General features: G+C 44.1%; 1 protein-coding gene across 2 annotated transcripts in view; it reads left to right on the top strand.

Moving 5' to 3' along the window:
• The window catches only part of C6H10orf90 (chromosome 6 C10orf90 homolog), a 98,440-nt gene that overhangs the window by 35,083 nt on the left and 38,931 nt on the right, over positions 1-24,426 (top strand). Inside the window, exon 1 of one of the 2 annotated variants that reach the window (XM_064716938.1) lies at positions 1,268-1,486. The exons of the other annotated variant lie outside the window; for it this stretch is intronic. Within the exon in view, the coding sequence (XP_064573008.1) occupies positions 1,411-1,486 (76 nt within the window). The 5' untranslated portion in view covers positions 1,268-1,410. Of the gene's footprint in view, positions 1-1,267; positions 1,487-24,426 lie in introns of those variants that run through there. 2 annotated transcript variants of the gene reach the window in all.

Raw genomic sequence — 24,426 nt, forward strand, 5'->3', positions numbered from 1 at the left:
GAAGGTAGTGGAGATCCAAGGAACAACACGAGCACAATGCAACTCTAAAAGGATTTAAAGGAATCTGCTCTTACGTTCTCTGCATTTTAAGTTCTGTGAATTTTGTTGTTTGTTTGGCAAAAGCATATTTTCTAGAAAGGTATCTAAGAAATGCAGAGGTCACTGGTGTACTCAGAACATTTTTGCAGCATGTAATCACTGTCTCCAAAGAAATATCTACTTCAGAAGTACTTCGAGGTATTTTCTCCTTGAAAAACCCTTGGTGCTCTGTAATCAAATGAACTCTCAGTATCCTTTTGGACAGCAAACCAGGCTGAATCACATGTTTTTAATTCTCCTTAGTGAGTTCAAATCATTTCTGAGCAGTTTTTTCTATAGTTCTATTTAGAATATGGATACTGAAATTAATGCAATATTCCAGTGCTGCTCTTAGCAGTATCAGAGAAAATTATTTCAATCTTTGTTTACCCCATTAAGGCATTACATAACTGCACAGGTAAATGATTAAAAATCCCTCATTGTGTTCCATCATTAGTCTTGTGATCAATTATCAGAAGAATGATTATTAAATTGTTGTTATAGTCAGTTATTAATGATTTCTAAACGGCAAACATCGAGGAGAAGAACGGTGCTACCACTGATTATTTTAAAAATTTGCAATAACAATGAAAACATCCAGGTGAAAATATCACCTTCAAAACAGAATTTCAAAAACAACACTGCAATGGATTTTGAAAAACCCTTGGTGCACTGTAATCAAATGAACTCTCAGTATCCTTTTGGACAGCAAACCAGGCTGGATCAAATTCACTTATTAATGATTTCTAAATGGCAAACATCGAGGAGAAAAATGGTGCTACCACTGATTATTTAAAAAATTGCAATAACAATGAAAACATCTAGGTGAAAATACCACCTTCAAAACATAATTTCAAAAACAACACTGCAATGGATTTTGGAGTCAATTAGGAATTTGCTGTGCTTTTTTACCCCCCTTTCATGCTTAGAATAGGAACATTTTGGTGAACAGGAACAGAAACAGGTGTTCGCTATTTAAAAGTCAGGGAGGTCATGACAGAAATACGTGCAAGGAGCAGATTCGGACATTTCCTCTTAACTTCAGAACGCTCAGCAGGAGGGACACAACTCCAGTATGTAAATCCAGAAGCTGCGCTGCTCCCAACACCCAGGGGTGAGCGAGAGGGCACAAGTGCGACACGGGCTGTCCCCAGCCAGCGCACCCAGCCCTTCCCGTGCCCAGGGCTGTTCGATTTTTGTGATTTTTGCGATTTTTGCGGGCACAAAGGCGGCAGTGACGAGCAGGGCAGAGCAGCTGCAGGGTGAATAATTGATGCGCCGATAATTGATGTGCTGGCAGCTCCGGCCGCTCCCGTCGCTGCCAGCCCGGGGATGCCCCGGCCGGGAGCGCAGCCCTCGGGCACCCGCATCCTCCGCAGCCCGGCATGGAGCGCATCGCCAATTTGGGGTGAGTTTGGGCAACTTCGGGGGGTTCTCAGCGTCCTGCCAGCTCCTGTCGCTCCTGTGCCTCTTTCTGAAACCAGACTCTGCTCTTCTGGAGTTTGAAGTGAGGTTAAAAACGCCTAAAAAGGCAGGAAGTGCTTTTCTTTTTAACTCTAGGGAATATGTAAACAGCACCTACAGAGCTGGCGCTGAAGTTATGATGAAGCTGTCTGAAATTATCTGGTGGTATTTAAGTTTTCAACACCTCCCCCCCCCCATAACAAGCTACTAAAACTAAAGATATTTATGTTCCCTTAATAATTTTCCCAAACTAAGATTAATGTAATTCGGTGTCAAATGTGAGAGCTTGAAAGAAACATGTTTCCCATAAAAAAAGAAAAAAAAGGTGGTTCCCTGTCGGAAGTTTAACTTGTGGTGGTGTTGTTTTTATTCAGTTAGAGACATTTCTCAGAGTCATTTCTCAATGACCTGAAACTTGCATCAAGTTCTTAATTAACAGCTCTGCATTAAATGCTCTATTTCACCTTAAAGTAATAGAAAAGTAACTTAATTTTCCTAAGGATAGGGAGGAGATCTATTTTATATATAAAGCACATGGCAGTGACGAACTAAAGCAACTCTGACCCCTTCTTTATAAGGTGAAAAACATCAAAGTATTTTTGTTTTGTTAATCATTAACTGCACCTACCTACAATACTTGTTTCAGCTGCCTGAGTTATTTTCCAGCAGTGCTCCTGCCAGCAGTGCCTGGGAGCTCTCAGGTAACTCAGTTAAAAATTGATACCAAAGCAATCAGCTCCCGAGAGCAGAGGCCAGGGGTAGGAGCAGGGATGTGAGATGAATCATGAATAAGCCTTGATTGTGAATAACGAGTTCCCTCTCTTTTTATTTGTTTTTAATTGCACAGTCCACATTCTGCTGCTTCTGCTTTATTTCCTTTGTTTTGATCACAAAAGCATTTCTTCTTTGGCATCTCAAACCCAGCCAAATTTTGAAGGGATACAAGTCCAGCACAATGATATCTGGTGCTAACAGTAATTAAATGCCTGTGTTAAAAATTAAAAAAAAAAAAAAATTAAAAAAAAAACAACAAAAGCCAAGAGGTGAAAAGAGGGATATGTAAACAGCAGGAGATATGCAAAGAATGGATGTAATCCTGCACTCCTTAATCATGGGAGTCATCCTTATTCAGGAAAATAATCCTGCTGCTTTCAGCAGACATCAGTGGGTGCTGGAGCACCAGGCCCAGCTTTTCCAAGGAGATAACAGTGTTTTACCTGGGTTTTTTCTGCAGTGCAATTTTAGCAGCACAGCTCTTGCTGATGTGTTTGAATGCATTAGTGATAATATTAAATTATGCTTTACCTGATGTCCGTTTTGCCTCTGCAAGTGTGAAAGAGAAAAATGAGATAATGGATGGGATGTGGCAGGGAGAAGGTACAAACCCCACGTGTTTTATTGGCTGCCCCTGTTCCCTGTGTTTGCAAATCACTTTTTGGTCCATGGGATGTATCAAATTTGCCTTTTTTTTTCCCTTGTTTTTTAGGATAGGATGCAACTTTAGCACCAAAAAACTCCTGAAATCCTTTAAAGTATATTTGGTTCTCCCTAAAAGTGATGTTGATAAATATTGTCCATCTGATTTAAATACAAGGGGCTTGTGATAATATCCAGGGACTGTTTTTTACTGCTGTGATGCTCTGTGATCTTGCAGGAATGACACATTTTTATATAAATGTGGTGGGTTTGTTGCCCTTTTCACCAGCCCAGCTCAGCATTTCTGAGCTTTGCCCTCCCAGCCCGTGTGGTGCTGCCCTGTAATCCAGGAGGGGGCTTGGGAGCACCTGAGTGCCCTTCCCCAGGCAGACCATCTGTTAATGAGGAAAACTAATTACCTAAAAGCTTTCAGCAGGATGGGCTTGTGAAGTATAAATAGTCATGAACTGCTCCTGGTGCTCTGTGCTGCTGCCAGCGCTGGTGGGATGGAGGGGAGTGACCCTCTGCAGTCACTGCTCTGTGGGGGAAAATTCAGAAAAAATTACTCAGAAAAGGGGGAAAAATAGAAAAAATTACAAGTAAAAATGCACTGGATGATGATTCCAAATGGTATTAAAAACTTGCTCTGAAGTGAGGTTGGCACTAAGTCTCTCTTGGCTTTTTGTTGTTGCATGGAGCCATCGAGAACGAGCTGGTTTTCTTCCATCAGCTTTCTTACGTGGTGGTTTCTATTTAAACATGAGCTTTAGTGGATTAACAGCATTCATTTGCTACAGAAGCAGTTTAAGGCTGGGGTTACATCGCTCTCAGAGAGGTGGCAGCCACAAAATGCCCCCAGTGCCCAGGGCTGGGGGACAAAGTGGCGGCTGCAGGAGGCTGGAGTGGCCCTGGGCAGCATTTCCCTTCTCTGCTCCATGCAGAGTCCCAGCAGCAGCAGCATTTCTCTCCAGGGAAGTTCCTTTCTGTCCCTGAACCTGCCCATGGAGAGTTCCCAATCCTTAGACAACCCCACAAGCACTGGTTGTGTGTCAATTTGAACTTTATCAATTTTGACGGTACATTTCTTACATCTGTTCTTCTTTATTGAGTTCTACCTATAAAAATCCAAACCACACGTGCAACAATTATTATTTGAGGATTTCCTTCTGGCATTGGGCACAGGTCAAGTGCCCGTTTTAGTTTTTATTACTTTTTGAGAATTTTAGAGGTGGCTGTTCAAGCAAATTTCTTGAAAAGTTTTTCAAACTTGGGCAAAACATGCCCTGGAATGGTTCAGCCTGTTTTGTATCAAAAATTATGTGTGCAGTGGTGTAAAATGCTGGGTTTGGGGTTTTTTGTATAAATTATGTATAGAAAAGGTGTTTTCTGTGATTATTGATGTGTTTATTCTTGAGTCTCTCGTTGTCATGGTTGGTACTTGGTCAGAGGTTGGACTTGGTGGTCTTGGAGGTAATTTCCAGCCTCAATGATGCTGTGGTCCTGTGACTCTGAGGTCCTTTCCAACCTCAGTTATTCCATGATCTTGTGATTTGAAGTGGAGAAGCTGAGCTGGTGTGAATGTACATGTTGTATTTCATGTATGACTACAGACAGATAAAACTGCAATGCATATTTTTACAATGAAGGTTTTCCCTTTTCCTCCTCGAGTTCCTCTGCTCTAAATCCCAGCCTGGGAGCAGAGTTCCCAACACTCCTTGCTTGTTTGTGCTTCAACCCAGCCCCAGTTTCCCCCCAGGGCATTTTCAAGGGTGTTCTTCTTTCCTGCACTGATCCATGAGACATTTCTGCATCCCTGGGAGAGCAGGGGACAGCCCCACTCCCACCCCTGTGTGTGGTCCCACCCCAAACCTGTCCCAGATTGCCATCAGAGCTGTGCATTAATCACTGAGTTAATTGGGTGATGCTGTAACACCTCAGTCTCACACCTGGCAATCCAATGAGCCAACTCTTCTGGAGAATGAACCCTGACCAAAATCTGTGACAGGGGATTCTCTTCCTCCCCTCCCTGCAAAGTATGAACAGCTCTAAGTGTTGTGTCCCCACTTGTTGATGGTGTGCTACCATTAATAATTATTAGGGTCCTGCATAGGCTTGATCACAAACAACTAAAAATGTCTTTAGTGCCCATGGCAGGAGGGGAATGAGGTTCAGAAACCTTTGCTGGTGATTAAAGCCCATCAGTGCAGGGTTTATGGGGGGCAGAGGACAAAGCAGTGCAGAAAACATGCAATCACCAGTGACAAAATCAGCTAATTCACACAATAACCAGTGACAAAATCAACAATTACCTTGGCTGTCTTTTGGAAGAAGAAGACTGGAGTCAAGAGAATATGGACACATTTTCCCCTGTGTCTGTAGGATAAATAAATGGCAAAAAAAGAAGTGTTTTAGCAGCAGAAGGTAACTCCGGCCACCTGGCCATGGGTGCTCTGGGACACCTCTGGGATTGAGTTTCAGATCTCTTTGGGTTTAACTGATGGCATTTAGTTTTGTGCTGCTATTGCCCTGCATTCCTAGTGCCACGTGGAGCTGCCAGCATGGAAATGGATTTGGGAGGCTGGGCAGCTTGGGGAGATACCTGGCAGGGCTTGGCTCTGCAATTCCCATGAGAAGCAGGGCAAGGCAGAGCCCAGGGCCACACATGGAGAGCTTCTGCCTCTTCTGAAACCAACTGCTGCTCTTTGGAGCATTTCAAATTATTGTTACATTCCCTTTCTGGATAAAATCAAACTTTAACAAGCAAAGTTCCTGTGCAGAACAAGAGAACTATTTTTTTTAATGTAGTTTTGGTTAGCAGGACGCCTTTAAGAACAGATTATACTGAAAGCAAGGTTTAACCAACCTTAGGTGGCTGGGGCTCACTTTGCTCAGTTTTCTGTGGCTGAGCTGCCCATGAGATCCCTGCCCTGCATTAATTGTCAGCATTGCAAGAGCAGAGGAGCAGCCTGCAGGGAGGGTCTGTGCCAGCCTGCAGGTGACTGCACCAAATCCCTGTTTTCCAAGGAGCAGCTGAAGCAATGTGGTTTCATCCCCATTTTCCACGCCTGGAGCTGGTTGGGCTCCCACAAAGGGCATTGTCCCAGCGTGTGACACACAGGGAGGGTGCCCTGGCCATGCACAATGAGATGCTCTCTCCAGGGACAATGAGAGAGCTGATGTCAGTGTGCATCAGCTGCCGGGCCAGAGCTGAGCCACCCGAACTCTCCTTTCCCTGTTTCATCCCCTCAGTGTTACCTCAGCCTGAGTTTCTCACAGCTGAATTTCCTAGCAGGCAAACGCTGCTCACTCTGGGCTTTTTCCTTTCTTTCCTTGCCTTGAACAACAGCTCCTGACCTACTTCTGTCTTTTAATTGCTGCTGCAATATGAATTTTAATTCCAGCCAGAGTCCAGATGTATTGAGGATGCACAGCACATGCCAGGGCCAGGCCAGATTTATCTCCCAGGCCAGTCTTTCCCAGCCCTTTGAATCCAGGGGCCCCTTAACCTTTCTGAAAAAATATCTGAAGCCATCATCACGTATTTCACTGTTGTCTGCTGATGGGAAATGCAGATAATAACTGCTAATCTAAATGCTAATATGTGTTTTCTCTGACAGCTTAGTTGGTTTTACTGTTCTTTAACCTTTGGCTGGAAATATTAATGGAGATGGATGTGAGCCTGGTGCTTCCATCCCCCGGTGCCCAAATGAACCTGGGCAGGGACAATTTATAGGTCAATTTATATTTTTATTATTATACTGGATACCTTTTGCTTCTTTTCATGGCTCTTTTTGGGGGATTATGGACATTAGAGGATGAGTGGGTCACTGAAAACTCAGAATTCTGGATCTGAGGAGATCACAGCTTGATGAACAAAGCATTAAGTTTAGCATTCTCCAGAAGGGGTCTGTGAACTTTGTTCCCAAAAAAATATCCTTATTTACTTCTCTACATTTGAGAAGAAACACTGGCTACAGGTGCTGCATTTTGAGCATCTCAAGAATTTCCTCTCCTGGGGGCATTGTTTTGCTTAGCTAAGATCTCCCTCTTTTTATTCCACAGAAATGGGAAATGAGGACAAGTTATCAATGTGTCTTCTCCTCAATTAAATTAACTCACAGAATTAAAACTGAACTCAAGAAAAGCTTTAATCTTAATCATTCTGTGGTTGTAGCTTGTGAAGGACTCTGGAATCCTTTGGGAGGAGGAAAAAATGTATTTAAAAATATAAGCTGGTTTAGCTCAGGTTTTTCTGGGATACACTAGATTTTAATTAAACAGGAGTTTAATTAATTATAATTAATAAGTAGAATGCAGAAAAGGAGAGCTGCTCATACTCTGGAGAGTCAGAAAATGAGGAGAAAATTGGGGATGCAGCCTCACACAAGCCCTGGGAATGGGGCTGGGAGGAGAAGTCCAGGGAAGGACAGCACACAGAGGAGGATCCTTCCCTCCACCATTCCAGAATCCTCTTTCCCATCAATATTTTCCAGTCTTTTGCTTGCTGGTCACTCTGCCAAGGGAGGATTTAACAGCACAGATGCATCAAATCATTATCCCAGTGATGTATTACAGGTACAATGTGTATTGCAACCTGTTCTCACAGCAGCCAGAGCGTTAGTGCCTGATATTATTACCGATATTTGATGTACAATCCAACTCTATTTAATTAGTTCACTAAAATGCATTTTCTGCCAGAGATACGGTGAACAGGAAGGAAAATCACCTTCCTGGAGAAATGCCTCGTAGCAGGATGACTGAAAAAAGCAGATAGGAGAGTCTGAGAGGCAGAAATTGAGCACATCAATCCTGCAGATCCCCAAAATGTGTGGAACCTCGTAGCTGAGATTTTGGAATACAAGCTGGCAATTTAGCTGTAAAATAAAACTCTTTAAAAGGAAACTTTCATGATATTACCTATAAACACTTTAGAACAGCAGATTATCTGGAGTTTATGGGTAAGGTAGCAGAGAGATGCTTCTGTGCTCAAGGAAGTATTTTTATGTTTGTCTAAATGACCTGTTCCTCATCCAAAGAACTGCAGCTTTGCCTTAAACACAAAATTGAGCTGTGGCCTGGGGAGTCATCCCTACACAGCCACACTTGTGTTGTCTCCTTGGTACCCACGTTCACAGTGGCACCAGGGGATCGTTAAGAAAGGTTTCATCTTCTTTGTGCATCCTCTGAGGAGGCAGGAGAGCAGGATTTTGGCACGAGCTCTGCACTGGGCTCTGGACTCCTCTGCGTGCTGGATGGCAGTTTGTGCACTGCTGTGCTGCCCAAAACCTCCCTGAGCAGCACAGGGCCCTTCCCTGAGCAGCTGAGGGGGCAGAAACAGCCTACTCCTTCTGTCCTGGGGGAAACTATTGTAAAACAGGGCCCCCAACAAAAGAGGGAATGATGCATCTGACTCCATGTTCTCAGAAGGCTAATTTATTATTTTATTATACTATATTATATTAAAGAATGCTATACTAAACTATACTAAAGAATACAGCAAGGATACTTACTGAATGCTAAAAAGATAATAATGAAAACTCCTGACTCTTTCCAGAGCCTTGACACAGCTTGGCCCTGATTGGCCAAAGAGTGAAAACAATTCACATGAAACCAATGAAACAATTACCTGTGGGTAAACAATCTCCAAACACATTCCACATGAGCACAACACAGGAGAAGCAAATGAGATAAGAATTGTTTTTCCTTTTTTCTGAGGCTTCTCAGCTTCCCAGGAGAAAATCCCTGGGCAAAGGAATTTTTTCAGAGAATGTGAATGCCACGGGAAATCTGGGCTGGCTTGGTTGCTGTACATGGGTGGAGGCTGCAGGAGCCAAACACCACTGCAGGGCCTGTTCTCCTGCAGGTGGGAAGATAAAAGGGCTTGGAAATGGATGTCTGAGCCCTCTTCATGAAACCAGGAGGAAACCAGGGGATGTTCTCCTGCTCAGGGCTCACTGCGGGCTGTGAGAAGGGCCCCACTCGTGTCGCTGCTGCTGCTGTCCCCCTGTGAGGTTGGCACTGGGGTGGAATCACAGCTCCTGGACCACTGGGTTAGGGAAGGTGTCCCTGCCCATGGCAGGAGCTGGAATCAGGTGGCCTTCAAGCTCCTTTCCAACCCAAACTATTGGAGGATTCTGTGATTCCCACAGTGCCTGGTTGGGAATGGTCCCACTTCTAAATTGTCATTCCCTGCAAACCTCTCCATAATCAATGCCCTGCTCGAGAAGGGTCATGGAAGCCTCCAAGGGAAGAGGGCTGGATGTGGGGTTTGTGGCTTTTGCAGAGTGAAAGAGCTGCTTTGGTGGCTCCTTCCACCAGACAGGCCAGAGAGATCCAGAGGGGAGAGACCTGAACAGTGAGCTCAAGGAAACCTCTGCTGCTGCCTGTGATCCTGTCTTGGTTTGAGAAGAGTCTGCTGAGGAAGGGAGGAGCCTCCCCTGAAATGGAAAATGTAAACCCCCTGCCTCCGAATTATTATAATTTTGAAATTAAGGGGCTCTCAGGCAAAAATATGGGAGCAGGAATAACAGATCTTTATTAGGAAAATTAAAAATACAAATGCAATAGTACAAACAAGTCAGACCATGTCCTGCCCCCTGTGTGTCAGGGGGTGTCCCAGCCCCATCCATGGGGGCTCAGCCCTCCTGCAGTGCCAGCTGTGGCTCTGCTGCAGCAGGGATCCTGCACAAGGGGGGAGTTTTCCTCTGCAGCTCCAGGGCTGCTGCAGATGGGCCTGGGCTCCCTCTGGCCATGCAGGGCAGCACAAAGCTGCTCCTCTGGCAGTGCAGGGGGCAGAGGCTGCTGTGGGGTCCCAAAGCTCGGATTGGATCCAGGTAGGAATGCTTGGCTCCTCCCCTGGGCGGGGCATCTCCCCATGGGATGCTGGGATTGGATCAGCCCTGCAGGGACACTCAGTGGCCATGGACAGAAGATAATTAATAATTAATGGCCATGGACAGCAGAGATCTCCTGGAGGGAGGATTGGTTGTGGGAGAGATAAAGAAAAAACTGCCCAATGAACAGAGATAACTGCCCCAGCTCTGACAGACGGGAACACACACCCCCATTTCCAACCTAAAGCTGTTCCCAGGCTGGTAAATGGAGCCTTGCCCTGGGTCTGGCAGATGAGGCAGGCAGGAAGGGATGTTTTCCCTCATCCCAGGAGTGCCTTTCCAGCCTGGATGGGAATGGCAGGACACCATGGAATGATGTAGTCTTAATCACCTGTGCTCGTTTCCTGTGTGGATCTGCAGTGAGCTGCTCCCCCACATCCAAACTCCACTTTATTGCTTCTCTTGTTCTTTCTCTTTCCCTTTGTGCTCCTCAGGTAGCAACTGCATTTTAGCTTGTTTTCAGGAACCAGCAGTAATATTTCCTGAGCCAACTCCTTTCTTTAATTTGTTGTTGTTTTGGTGTCTGACACATCCAGAGCTCTCCCTGGACTCCAGAGTCTCAGTACAGTACAAGTGTCTTGAGCACAGCTTATTTTAATCAGGCCTCCCAGAATTCAGTAAATACTTCGGGCCAATTCCTCCAGTAAATCTGAACACATTCAGCAAAAACATGTGCAGCCAGTGCTCAGACATAATTGCCAACAATTTCACACCCACAGAATCCTCGCTTGCCTCTGACGTTCCCAGAGCCCCATCTTCCCCATCGCTGCTTCCAGCAGGAGCCTCCCAGTTGCTAAGGGGATGGAAGTTCTGATGCAGCCCTAAATGAAATATTTTCAGCACAGAGTGCAGAATTACCCATGTAGTTTTCTGGTTAATGTTCTCTGTGTCAGAGAGGAGCAGCTCTCCAGAGGTCTGGAGGCCAGGTTTGATCCAGGCGCTACCCAGGCATTCAAAATATGAATTGAATCCGTGTCTGCTGCATTTAACTGGAGCTCTGACAATTACAGGCTGTCACAGGAGACTTCCACTCCTCTTCCTGACTCAATTACCCAGGCTCATGCTTCTCCTAAGATTGAGCTTGACTTTATGTACCATTGCTGTAAATAAAGTCAAACTCGTTCTCCTTTTTCTTTGCTGTTCTAAGGAAAAGGGAGAGGCTGATTTTAGCACCCAGCATCCAACTGAGCCCAAGCCTCTGGGGGAGCTTTTGGTTGAATTGCAATTAAGTATTAATTTTTTTAGCCAAGTTGTGGTTATTGGTGAACTGAATTTTAACAAACGAAAAAAACCCCACTTCCCATATTTATTGCCCATTCCCAAATCTTTGCAATGGGAGTATCTATCATAAAGTCTTAAAAAAACAAATATACATAATCAACTCAGATCGCCTTAATATTTTACAGACACAAATCATTACTAGGCAAAATACTGCAGCACACCACTGAGTTGTGTTATTTCCATTGTATTTTCCATAATATCCTGCTCCTTATGCAGCCTTGTTTTCCTTATTCCCCATTTTTTGTGCTGAAAAGTTGTTTGCATTGAGCTGTTCACAAGTCCTGGTTCCTTTTGTGAGTGATCTGTTGATTGCAGCTCGATAATGTTTGAGAATATCGAATTATTTCTTGCATTTTGGGTGATCTGAGTGTGTCCATGTACAATTCCTGACTTGTGTCCTGCTCTGGAGCTCATTAACTCTGCATGAGTCAGGCAGGCTGCACCTCCCATGGAAGTGCTCCCCTTCTTTTGTTTCTCCCCTTTTCCCACTGGGATGGCACAGCAGGATTATGGGAATAAATCACACAGGACTATTTTCTTTAGGGTGGAAAAAAACCCATTCTTTATTCACAGAACTCATTTTTATACAGTTTCACAGATCTCTCTTGGAACTCCAATATGTCAGGAGCTTTCTTGCCAATTACTTTATTGGTTAATAACAAGTTGTTATTGATTGTATCAAATTCTTGGTGTGTATGTGCAGGGAAAGTTGTTTCTGGGAGATCGTTTTCATTTTTCTATCTAAGGTGTAAAAGCAGGTTATACAGGTGTTAGTTGGTTTTTTTTAGCAAGGAATATTTTGTTATGTTAATGAGCTGCTCACCCCAGGATTGCTTTCACATGGGAACTTGTAAAATGCCAGCTTGGCTCAGAAGAAATGACAGGCCAGCCAGAGCTGGCCTGATTTTATTTATTTTTAAAATAATTTTTCTACCTTACTGCAACAAAGGATCAGCACAGGATGATCCATGGAAGCGCTGTCCCACAGAAATGAAATCCCTCAAAAGCTGGGAAGTGGGAAGTGCCCACCACAGTGCTGGGGAGCCTTGGATGGGTTGCTCCCAGATGTTGTGTGGAAATGTTTAACCGAGCTGAATGGAATAAATGCCTGAAAAAATCCATATCTTGTGGAAATCCCTGCTGTGCTCCCATGGTTTGGGTTGGAAGGTGTCGGTTTTTCGGCTGTTTGGAGGGCCTGGAAAGGCCCGGAGTGGCCTTGGGGCAGCCCGCGTATCGAAGGACGAGAAGAGGCTTCAGTTCTTCTTTCGGTCTTTATGTTTATTAATTGTTTATCTAAAAGATTTTCTTTCAGCCCGACAGAGCTCTGCTCAGCAGCCAGCCATGAGCACACTGTGCCGCCCTCCGGGCAGCCACCTATCTTTATACCCATGGTTACGTGTACAATATTTATCATTTTTCCCCAATACCATTTATTCTTATTGCCAGGTGCACTTTTAGTAATGGCCAATCCAAAAGTGCCACCATCACCACAGAAGATGGAGGAGAAGAAGAAGAAGGACAGGACACGCCCCAATTCCTCCATCTTACTTCTCTAAACCCCCCTGTACAGAAATCCTAAACCCTGTGTTTCACTCTCTAATTAACTCATCCCTTCACCATTCACCCGGTGAAGCCCTCCTGTCCTCATACAGGTGTCGTCTCCTGTGTAGGATCAAAGTCCAGCCAGCAGACACTTCTGGAACATTCCAGGACTCCCGAGCCCCCCAAGGGTGCTCTCGGTGGCTCAGCACCTCAGGACTCAGATCCTGAGATCCCACAGGAAGGGACCTTAAATCCCACCCAGTGCCACCCCTGCCATGGCAGGGACACCTCCACTGTCCCAGGTGCTCCAAATCCCAATGTCCAACCTGGCCTTGGGATCCAGGGGCAGCCAGAAATGACAAATTGTGCCATTGCTGATGCTCCCATTAACTCCCCAGAGCTGCTTCAGGAGATGAAAAGTCTCCTTTTCACAGTGCAGGAGTTTTAACTGTGCCCTGGCTAAAGATTACCTCAACCTGCTATAAATTGAGATGTTTCACTAATTGCTTTCTTGGTTCATTAGCCAAATTGTGAGTCTGAGGGAAATGGAAAAGGCTCAGAATGAATTTCCCTTGCAATCCTTAATTTAAATGGTGAATAATAATTTAATGTTGAACAAAACATTTTGGGTGATTTGCCGTGCTGGAGCTCATTTTTTACCTTGGGATCATTTGCCACCTTTGAAGCTTTGTGGGGAAATGATGCTCAGCTCTGCTTCTTTGTGATGTGACACCAGGCAGGAAGGAATAATCATTATAGAATAATTGTAATAATCTCAAAATTTATTCAGAAACACTTTTGTCATGGGAGGTCCCTCCTCAGATATTGTTTTAAGCAGTGAGATAAGAAAGATAAAAGGCAAAAATCTGTAAAGGTTTTGCTTCTGTGGATGCTGTGGCTCTATTTCCATTTCAGCCATGAAGGTGTCAAAGCTACAGCATGTCCCTGGTTTACTCCTTCCAACACTCAGCTAAAAATCAAAGATTAACTCTGAGCAGCTGCAGGTAACAAATTCTACTAATTCATCAAAGCCAGCACTGTAGAATTTAATCTGTTTTATGAAATTCCTCCCATGGATTGTTATGGCAGGGCTGTGGCACAGGAGGTCATTTGTGAGCTCTCAATTGCTGGTTGTGTGACAGTGAAAAAAGGAGGCCAAAAGAAAGGTTAAATTAAAGAAGCTGCTAGAAGCTATTTATGTGAGATGAATGTATATTATCTAAATTAATGACAGCAAACCTCCAATTAGCTGAACGCTGATGCACAATTTGAGCTTTATAAGGTAAATGCATGTTTTGTGCAGCCAAAGGGTTGGGTGAGGGAGGTTTCACTGGGGTGGGGTTACAGGTAAATGAACATTTTCTCTTTCTTGGGGCACGGTGACCTCACTGCTGCTGCTGCTGACAAATCTTTACAATAAATCTGTCATTGTTTCCCAACATCAATAAGGAGTGTGAAACTTATGACCTTTCCCTCTAAATTATCCTCCTGTAACATGGGATGAGCAAAAACCTCGAATGTGCTGCTTTGTGTTTCAATAAACAACCTATTTTTTATTTTAGAGCAGAGATTTCCTCTTCAGACCAGTGCATGTTGGTTTGGCTTAAATAAACTTGGTTCTGTTTTGTTCATTTAGAGAATTCCTCTGTAAAAATACAACAGAGAGTGCAGCTGTCAACTCCTTCAAGGAACTCAAAAAAAATTTCTAATGTTTTTTGCAGTTTATACATGCTAAAATAATGGTGTAATGAAGTGATTTGATCAATTTACTCTTTGGGGAGGGTAGGATTTTGTTGTAGATCATCAGTTACTTCATTATCCTGATTATGGTCATTGAGATTCAAAATTTAATTACACTTTGTGCAGAAAAACTCAATTTTAATCTACCCAGGAGCTTCACATCTCCTCATACCTCCTCCTATGCATCTTCTGAATTTTGTGATTTTATGGAATCTCTACCTATTACTTCTTTTTTTTTGACTTGCTGATGATTCCCAACTTATTTAGTGTCAGTATTTTTCAGTAATGTTCCCCATTCTGGGAAAACATCAGTTCCTAGAGTATTTCTGCTCATTTAGGATAAGTTTAGGGAGATGTGGAGGCACTGCTCTATTTTATTTATTTATATTTTCTTTGATTTCTGGCTCTGTTCCTTTGTCACCCTGGTCTTGTCAAGGTGATTTACACTGGCTTTATTTTTTTTTTTTCATATTATCCTCTGAGGTATCTTAATCCCATCCTAATTTTGAGATGCCTTTTTAAAATTTGAGCAGCACTCTGGGTTACTCAGCACTTCTGTGCTGTGTGCTCATATTCAAACTCACACACTTTGTATTGCTTCAGTTGCTATTTTTAAGCTCCACGTACAAATTCAGCTTTCCTTGTCTTCACTGTTCTTTGTAATTGTTTTTTTGGGTTGCTTTTTTTTTAAACCTGAGATTTTTCTCTGTCCATTCTGTCCAAAAATACAGAGGCTTTTATAAACAACTTTTCTTCAGCTTTTAGTTGGGGAGAAAAAACAAAAAAAAACCCCAATAAAAAAAAAATCCATAAAAACTCTCTCAGCTGTAAAAGCATTAACTGCTGTTCTATTCTGGGGAGGATGGAGCCAGGCTTTCTTTGCAGCCTCCTCCTCAGTCCCCAGGGTTTTCCCAGTAAAATTCCCTTTTTTCCTTCTTTCCAGTGCCTTTTCCTGTGCCATTAGAGTGGGACTATTTTAAATGTGAGGGATTTTCTTTTGTTTCCTGTGTCCCACTCGTCTTTCCCACTTTGTCTAACTGGGATTGCTCTCCTTCTGAAAGCTGAGGGACATTTCTAACACCCAGAATTGAAGACAAATAATTACATGTGGCTTGACCAGGTCAGCAGCTGGTCACCACCTACCTTTTCTTTCATTTTTATTCCCCTACCTTTGATCCCCACTGCTGTTTATTCTGCATTTCTAGCAGGAGACATTTAGCAAAGGCTTTGGCTATAAGATGAATTCCCAAATCCACAGAGTTTCCTCATATTGTATTTTCAGACTGAAATCCCCTTGAAAGGTCACTTGAAGGTTTGAAATACCAGAGCACTTTGATTGCTGTTGATTTTTCTCATGGTGATTGAGGAGCCATCGAGCTCATCAAGCTTTACTCGGTTAAATTTCTGTTCTTGTAAAGAAAGAGCCCACAGAGCTTTCCCACACAGCTGCTGCTGGAACTGCATTCTGCAGGGATGGATATCCCAGGAATGACACCTGGATCTGCCCAAGTGGGGCACAGGAGAAACCATTCCTTGTACCTGCTGCAATTAAAGGAGAGTAGGGATCCAATTAGCCATGATTATGATGAGGGATTAATTTCCACAGCCCAGCAGAGGTTGAGGTAGTGAGTGCATAGCCCAGAGCAGCTGTGGCTGCCCCTGGATCCCTGCAAGTGTCCAAGGCCAGGCTGGACATTGGGGCTGGGAGCACCTGGGACAGTGGGAGGTGTCCCTGCCCATGTGTCTTGGTTTGAAAAGCCAGGTGTCTGCTGAGGAAGGCAGGAGCCTCCCTTGGAATGGAAAATGCAAACCCCCTCCCTCCGAATTGTTGTAATTTTGAAATTAAAGGGCTCTCGGGCAAAGATATGGGAGCAGGAATAACAGTTCTTTATTAGGAGAAAAATAAAGATAAGAATAAAAATGCAGTAATACAAAACCAACACTGCCAGAGTCAGAATAGAGCTGCCCCACTGTGTGTCAGGGTGGTGTCCCAGCCCCATCCATGGGGGCTCAGCCCTCCTGCAGTGCCAGCTGTGGCTCTGCTGCAGCACGGATCCTGCACAAGGGGGAGTTTTCCTCTGCAGCTCCAGGGCTGCTGCAGATGGGCCTGGGCTCCCTCTGGCCATGCAGGGAGCACAAAGCTGCTCCTCTGGCAATGCAGGGGGCAGAGGCTGCTGGGGTGTCCCAAAGCCCAGATTGGATCCAGGTAGGAATGCTTGGCTCCTCCCCTGGGCGGAGCATCTCCCCATGGGATGCTGGGATTGGATCAGCCCTGCAGGGACACTCAGTGGCCATGAACAGCAGAGATCTCCTGGAGGGAGGATTGGCTGTGGGAGATAAAGAAAACTGCCCAATGAACAGCAAAGAACTGCCCCACCTCTGACAGATGGTAATTTTGAATTGAACACACACTCAGCTAAACCTGAGACACCACGTCAGGGGGTGGGATGGGATGGGATGAGGTGGGATTTTGGTCCCTTCCAACTCAAACCATTCATGATCAAAATTTCTCTAAAATTAAATCAGAACCACATCCCCAGGGAGGTGACAGGGTGACCTCTTTATTTTGGGGGCTGGTTTGTAAGGGGTGATGGTTGTTGAGTGAATTATTTTTGGGATCATGCTACTAACAGGCTTTTAGTTGCCCCATAAGCTGTAGATGTGTTCTATGAGATAATGTATTTATAGGTTTGTTCACCAAGTTTGGCTCAAATAAAGATTACTGACTTCACAGGTTTATAGGCAGTCCAAACATTGGATAATTTCAGTACAAGTAGCAATGCATAATTTCAGTATAATAACAATGGATAATTTCAGTCTAAATAACCGTGAATTCACTCAGGAATGGCTGAACATGGTTCTTTCGTAAAAGCAGTAACTATAGCCCTACCACCATCATAAATGCAAAGATCAAAATGCTTCTGAGACTTTAGAAAAATAATATTGAAGATTTTTGCCTAAATGGTGATTTCTCTCAGCATTGACCTGCCTGCCCGTGAGTTTGATGCTGTTGTAGTTAATCGTTTTTAGGCAGAATGATGAAGTGTCTAAACTTCCCTGTGTCATCCCAGTGCTCTTCTCTCTTTGCCATCAGGATGTTTCTGTTGTCCCACTCTGAGTTCATGCCCTTAAAATACTTTGCCACTCACCTTCCAGGCTTTGAGGATCCTGCTCTGCACTGACAAAGGAAGAGGGCTGAGTTATGCTAGAAAAATATTAATATTATACAGTGATTTTTTTTTTTTCCTTGGGAGAAAATAGATCATATAAATGAGGCAATCATTGCTGAGCAGAGAACTTACAATCTTTCCTTTTTCCAGTACAAAATGCCAAGCCTTTTTAAGGAAAAGGAAGATGGGAAGTGCTGTGTGGAGCTCAGTAGCAGAAATATAATATAATAGCTCTGTGTGCCCCTCTTTGAAAAGCTGCAAGTTGGTTTTTTTAATGAGTGAAAAAGTAAATTGTATATTATTTTTTACAGGAAAATTAACTTTTATTTATGTAAGGCAATCAGTGTTTATTATAAGTTAAACATTTGGAGAACCAAATTTTAAAAATCCCCACATTCTCTTGGATTTACAATGAGGGTTATGTGCTTGGTTTTCACCACAGCTGAACAAAACCTCATCCTTCAAAAAATCCTGTTAAATATTCTTCAATTCTTGTAAATATCCCTGAATTCTTATTAAATGCTCTTCAATTCTGTATAATCCTGTATCATCTTCTCTTTGGCAGCTGCACAGCAGCTGTTGGCTCGCTGTCCCTTGATTAATTCTCTCCCTGTTCCAGGGTGGAATACACCTAGTTTGTTTAGTGAAAGGGAATATGGCTCATATTTAAAAATCCTTTTTAATGCAGTTACAGCATCTTTGCAGATTTAATTAGGTCTCAGCCCCTTCCAAATCGCTCAAGTCAAAGGTCCCATCTTACTTGTCCCTGAGGCACCGTTACACCGAGTCCCCAGACGGCGCCGAGTTCCTGAGCGATGACTTTGCCATATAGGGGCTAATTACTTCTAATCTTACACATTGATGAGCCTGGATTTTATGTCTCTGAGCCACTGGGACTGGAACTGCCAAATTATCCTCTCCATAGCACGGGGGGTGTTTCTCCATTAAAGGGACTGGCTCCACAAATGACAATCCCTTCCCACCAGGCGCTCGCGTTAGAAACCCTAATTATTGCTGGCACTGGCTGCCTCCGTGAGCTCCTGCTAATCCCTGTCAGGATCTCAGACAGGCTGCTGAGCCTGGCTCAGCTAGGCCAGGGAAGGGTGAGCACAGCAGCAGAGGGGAGCAGGAGCTGAGTCATGAGGGGATGTGGAAGCTGCAGCCAGACATGGAGCATCCCTGAGCTTGGCCTGGAGCAGCATCCCTGAGCTTGGCCTGGAGCAGCATCCCTGAGCTTGGCCTGGAGCATCCCTGAGCCTGGCCTGGAGCATCCCTGAGCTCAGCCTGGAGCATCCCTGAGCCTGGCCTGGAGCAGCATCCCTGAGCCTGGCCTGGAGCATCCCTGAGCTTGGCCTGGAGCAGCATCCCTGAGCCTGGCCTGGAGCAGCATCCCTGAGCCCGGCCTGGAGCAGCATCCCTGAGCTTGGCCTGGAGCAGCATCCCTGAGCCTGGCCTGGAGCAGCATCCCTGAGCCTGGCCTGGAGCATCCCTGAGCTCAGCCTGGAGCAGCATCCCTGAGCTCAGCCTGGAGCAGCATCCCTGAGCCCGGCCTGGAGCAGCATCCCTGAGCCCGGCCTGGAGCAGCATCCTCCCTAGAGCTTGGCCTGGAGCAGCATCCCTGAGCTCAGCCTGGGAGAGCATCCCTGAGCCCAGCCTGGAGCATCCCTGAGCCTGGCCTGGAGCAGCATCCCTGAGCTCAGCCTGGAGCATCCCTGAGCTCAGCCTGGAGCAGCATCCCTGAGCTCAGCCTGGAGTAGCATCCCGCGGGGGGGGGGGGGGGGTGAGAGGACCAGCCTGGAAGGATATCTCCTAATGCCCAGGCTGGCCAGAGCATCCCTGAGCCCAGCCTGGGCAGCATCCCTGAGCTCCTGGGAAGGACTGATCCCTAATCCAGCCTGGGAGAGCATCCCTGAGCTCAGCCTGGAAGGATATCCCTAAGCCCAGCCTGGGAGAGCATCCCTGAGCCCAGCCTGGAAGGATATCCCTAAGCCCAGGCTGGCAGAGCAGCTCTGAGCCCTGCCTTGAGCACCAGCTCTTTCATTTAATGAACAATAACTTCCTCCAAGTCTTTAAAAGAAATGACTCAACACTTTCACCTTCTCTCAGAGTGGGAAAAAAAAATGTCTTTGGAGTCTATAATGCATGAAGGTGTTGGAAGCCTAATCTAGTATAAGCTGCCTTCAGCGAGGCCTTTTCAGCACCAGGGAAGAGAAATGAATGTCTAAAAAGCAGCAAATAGCTCCAATTGCACTCTGATTCCGTGGCAGTGTGTGCTGGAGGTCAGGAACATAAAGCTGTTTATTTCTCCCCACAAAGCAGAGGCTGTTATCATAACCTGCTCTAGGTGCAGGTATTGCAAACTTCCTCTTCAGGGAAATACTGGATTTTATTACAGCATTACTACATACCACGTAAGCTCCTTTCCCTGCTTCTTTCTGTTGTAGTCTTGACCTAACCTTGGAGTTGTGTCCCAAAAGGAGGAGTTTTTTCCAGGAATCTGAGAGTGGAGTTATAATAGTTTGTGTTGAGCATTTACCAGATCTTTCCAGCTCTGTTTACCAGATTTATCCACCTCTGCCAATGGATAACCATGACCTGGAAGCTTTATTAGGAAAGGAGAGGGTTGGGAAGAATAAGGTTTGGAGCTGGTGGAACTTTTACTTGTCTGCATGCAAGGAAATCAGTAACACCTTGATTTAGCTACTGCTTTTTATAAGGCAACAAGGAAAAAAGTGGAAAAAACCCCCCAAACACCAAAAATCCCCCAAACCCCCACGTTTTTAACCTTGGAAATCCTGGTAAAATCCTACTGTTATCACAATACACAGCCAGAAACACCAGTGTACACCCAAGGTACAGAAACATCTGTGCACATTTCAGTATTTTATTGAAATATAAAAAGACCATTATAAATTAGAGAAATCCACCTAATTTTGACTTAATAAACTTCCCTGAACTGTTGAATGAAGTATATAAATCTACATTTATATATCAATCAGCATTAAATTTCTGGCCAAGGTGTTAATCCCAACATTCTTCTAAGGCTAACTACATTAAGAGTAATAAGATGGTTTTAAATCAATATGACATAGACCAGACACATTCTCCAAAATCATGCTTTCAGTTTAGGTTGTGAGAAACATTTTTGCCTTTTTATTTAAAACAATGAGTGAATTGCTGGAATTTTGGGATTTTTTTTTTTTTACATCATAGATGACCTTTATCCCACTAAGCACCAAAAAGTGCATAAGGTGCATGTACTTCTGAGTGTATTTTAAATAGTTTTTTGCTCTTTAAAATTAAAAAAAAAATAATTTTAATCTGGGTTTTAATCTGTTTAAAGAGGACAAAACTTTAACACAATGCCCTTGCATGTGTCCCTGCAGTGTTTGTCTGTCCTTTTGGCTGCTGTTGGTTGGGTTTAATTTACAGTAAATACTCCTGTTGTAAATATTGGCCTTTTTGCCTCCCTTGAATAATGCAGTGCTCTCTAGATTGAACCCCTGTGTGTGCACATCTGTTTAGCATTCCCACCATCCAGACTGCATAGATGGGTTTGGGGAGAGAAAATTCAGCATCACTGAGCTCCGTGGTGCAGGGTTGGAAATAAAACTGGCCTGTTTTCTTCCTGAGGGTGGGACAGACCAGGCTTTTCTCCATTTTCCCTTTGGATAGAAGAGCCACCAAGGGACCTTTCTGGAGTGGATGTAAAAAAATGTCCATTACAAACCAAAAAAAAGCAAACAAAACAGACAATGACACATCTCATCTTAAAAAAAACACAAAACACCAAAACCAAAAAAACTAAAACCAAACCATCAAACTGAAATTGTAAATTAACCAAAGTAACTGGAACTAATCCAATAGAGATATCTGCCTGAACCTATTGGTCCAAGAAAATGGGGATAAGAAGAAGATATGGGTGCAGGAAGGGTGCACTCAGTTTGCTGAAGGCTGCAGCAATGTGGGTTGGCTGTACAGGTTTACATCCACATTTCCAGCTGCACCTTTTTTCCCAAAAGAACTGAACCTTCCACCTGAGCTTTGCTGCCCTTGGCTTTGGGCAGATCCTGACCTGGTCACATCCCAGCACAGGGCTGGGAGCCCAGGGTGCTCCTTGTTGGGCCTGAAAAGGTTCAGCCATGTCCTGCAGGTCATTCCTAGGGTTTGATGGAACAGGGAATATCAACAATGACCAAAGAGGTTTCTGAAAGCACATCCAGCAAAGTGTGTGTCCTGGAAGTGGTTTTATTATAGCATTAGTTCACATCATGTGAGCTCCTTTCCCTGCTTCTTTCTGTAGTAGGTTTGACCTAACCTTGGAGTTGTGTCCCAAAAGCAGGAGAGATGTTTGGGATCAATTCCCATCCCAAAGCACCCAGTGGAAAGGCTGGATGTGGAGGGTTTGGCTGGGGGAAGAGTGCAGCTGAGTTATTTAATGGTTTGTGTGTTGGCTCTGGATCAGAGATTGTTGTGGAAAGGAACAACTGCAGGACAAACAAAGTGGTGCTGGTGGCAACCGTCCCCAGCCACCTCATTTGCCTTGGAGAGAGAATTGTTTCAGCATTTGGTTGTTCTGAGCTGCTCAGTTATCCCTTCCCATGGCATTACTCCAAGCATTCTCTGCAGTAAAATCTGGGAATCTGGTGCTGAGTCTGTCACATTTAGGAGGGTGGCTGCTCCAGCACTGCTTTGCTCTGTGACTTCTAATAGCACAGATGTTATCTCATCTAATAGCACAGATATTACCTCAGACATGGTTATGGCTGAGGTACCCCACTACCAGGGTCAAGCAGCATTATTTGATTTTTCTCCAAGCCCCTCAATTTCCATAATCTTACCAGGAGATTTCCATATTTTTTTAGAGAATGAAAACAAGAAAGTGAAATGGAAAATCCAGGCTGACAAAAAGAGCCCATTCCATGAGAGCTGGCAGAGCCCACGAGCCCAGACCCAAATATTGTTCCTCACTCCTCCTCATGTCCCCTTTCCCTTCCCCTCTTCCATCTGCCCCTGTGCCCCCTCCCAATGTGTCCAGCCTGAGTGGGAAACGTGTCCATAGATCCAACAGGGATGACCTGGTCAGCTTCTGTTTGTGGCAGCATCTCATTCCCACAAATCCATTGATTTTTGTGGTCAGCTTGTTGGGACATCAGCTACTGACCCTCTGTCAACTTGCTTGGAAGAGACCACAACTTCAAAAAGCCCAGGTTGGGCATAAAGAAGGATAGGGCATAAATAAAATTCCTTTTGGAAATCAATGTGACCCAGTTACAGGACATGGTGCAAAATTGTTGGGTTTTTTGTTGTTTGGGTTAGGTTTTTTTTTTTTCCTTACTTGTTTCACATGCAGTAAATAAAAATTAGGAAAAAAATCAGGACTTCTAAACCACAGGGACAACTTTTTTGCAGGGAAATTTGTGTCGTGCCCAAGAGAATGCAACCCTCTTAAGTTTTTTTCTATATCACCCTTAGTGACATCATAATTAAAATGTAAAGCTGTATGAATGACTTTATCCATGCAAGTAGCTCTTAAAGAATAACTATTACAAAAAATACCTATTCACATATTGAAATGTTTTCCTGATTGGTCTGGCATTGAATTTGTTGGGGGGTGTGTGTATTTTACAAACACAGCCTTGGAGAACGAGGAATTTCAGGACAATGCTCTTTCTTACCCATCCGATGCAGCTCTGATGTTGAATGCAATTATTGTTGAATGCAATAATTTGAGATCTGAGCTTAGTTTTGCACAAGAACTGGAATACACAAACAGGTTTGGGTGGTTGCTAGGCAGCAGTTGCTTCCCTCTTGGAAAAGCAGCCAGGGCTGCCTGGGCTGGTGCTGACAGCCCAGCCCTGCTCCTTCCCATCCAGGTGACATCCACAGCCAACAGAAAGCTGGAGAGAACTCCACATTTCACCCCAAAAAGCTGCCAGGAGTTACAGGTTCGAGGGCTTTAACATTTAATCATCAATTCCAGACTTTTCTGCACCATTTCAGAGCTGAAAGCCTGAGTGATTAAAAAAGAAAAAGAAGCAATGGCCAATTGTTTTCTGCTGAATCTGGTGGTAAAACCAACCACATCCCCTGTTTCATCATCATATGGCAACATTTTTGATTTAATCTCTATTATTTAATCTCTTTCTGGGGTTTTCCACCTGTTGCAATGGAATCCAAAAAGGGTAATTTCAAGATGAAACAAATGTGGGTGTGTAGTAAAAGCACGTTATGAATAGAGATTTGGTTTTCTGCTTTCCCTTCCAAAGGCAAATTCAGGTAATAATTCAGCAACTGGAAAGTTTTATGTGGTGGAATAACTGCAAAGTTCAGCTGTTAGATTTCAAAAAGGGGCAAGTCCGTGGCAACTGAAATAAATTAGAGGGAGCTGCAAAATATTCTTAAATTTTGCAAAACAAAACTATTTGTGATCACACCAGCGACTTAGAAATGGAACTTTTCAGGTCCCATAGTTATTTAAATCTTGCCTATTGTGTTTTTATCCTGTGAAAGCTTATTTTTTTTATCTTGCCTTTAGCCTCCTGCATCCCCTATTATCAAGCAGTTTGTGATGTCTGTAATCACAGCAGTTAATGTGAAAGATTTCCCAGAAAGAAAGAATAATCCCAAGTATTACACAAAAAATTGAATGCTTCTATTGTACAAAAGTAACATGAAAAGTCTGTATTCAATCTGGCATGGCTGGAAATCCAGCAAGTTTTGTTTTGTTGTACAAATCTCTCAGTGTCAAATTTGGTTCCTGAACATCCCATTTCTTTGTTTTGGAAACAAAATGGGAGTGATAGAGATGTGGGCTGGAGTCACTCCTTTGATACCTCCAC

This window comes from Zonotrichia leucophrys, chromosome 6 (genome assembly GCF_028769735.1).
Source record: "Zonotrichia leucophrys gambelii isolate GWCS_2022_RI chromosome 6, RI_Zleu_2.0, whole genome shotgun sequence".
Taxonomy (NCBI): Eukaryota; Metazoa; Chordata; class Aves; order Passeriformes; family Passerellidae; genus Zonotrichia; species Zonotrichia leucophrys.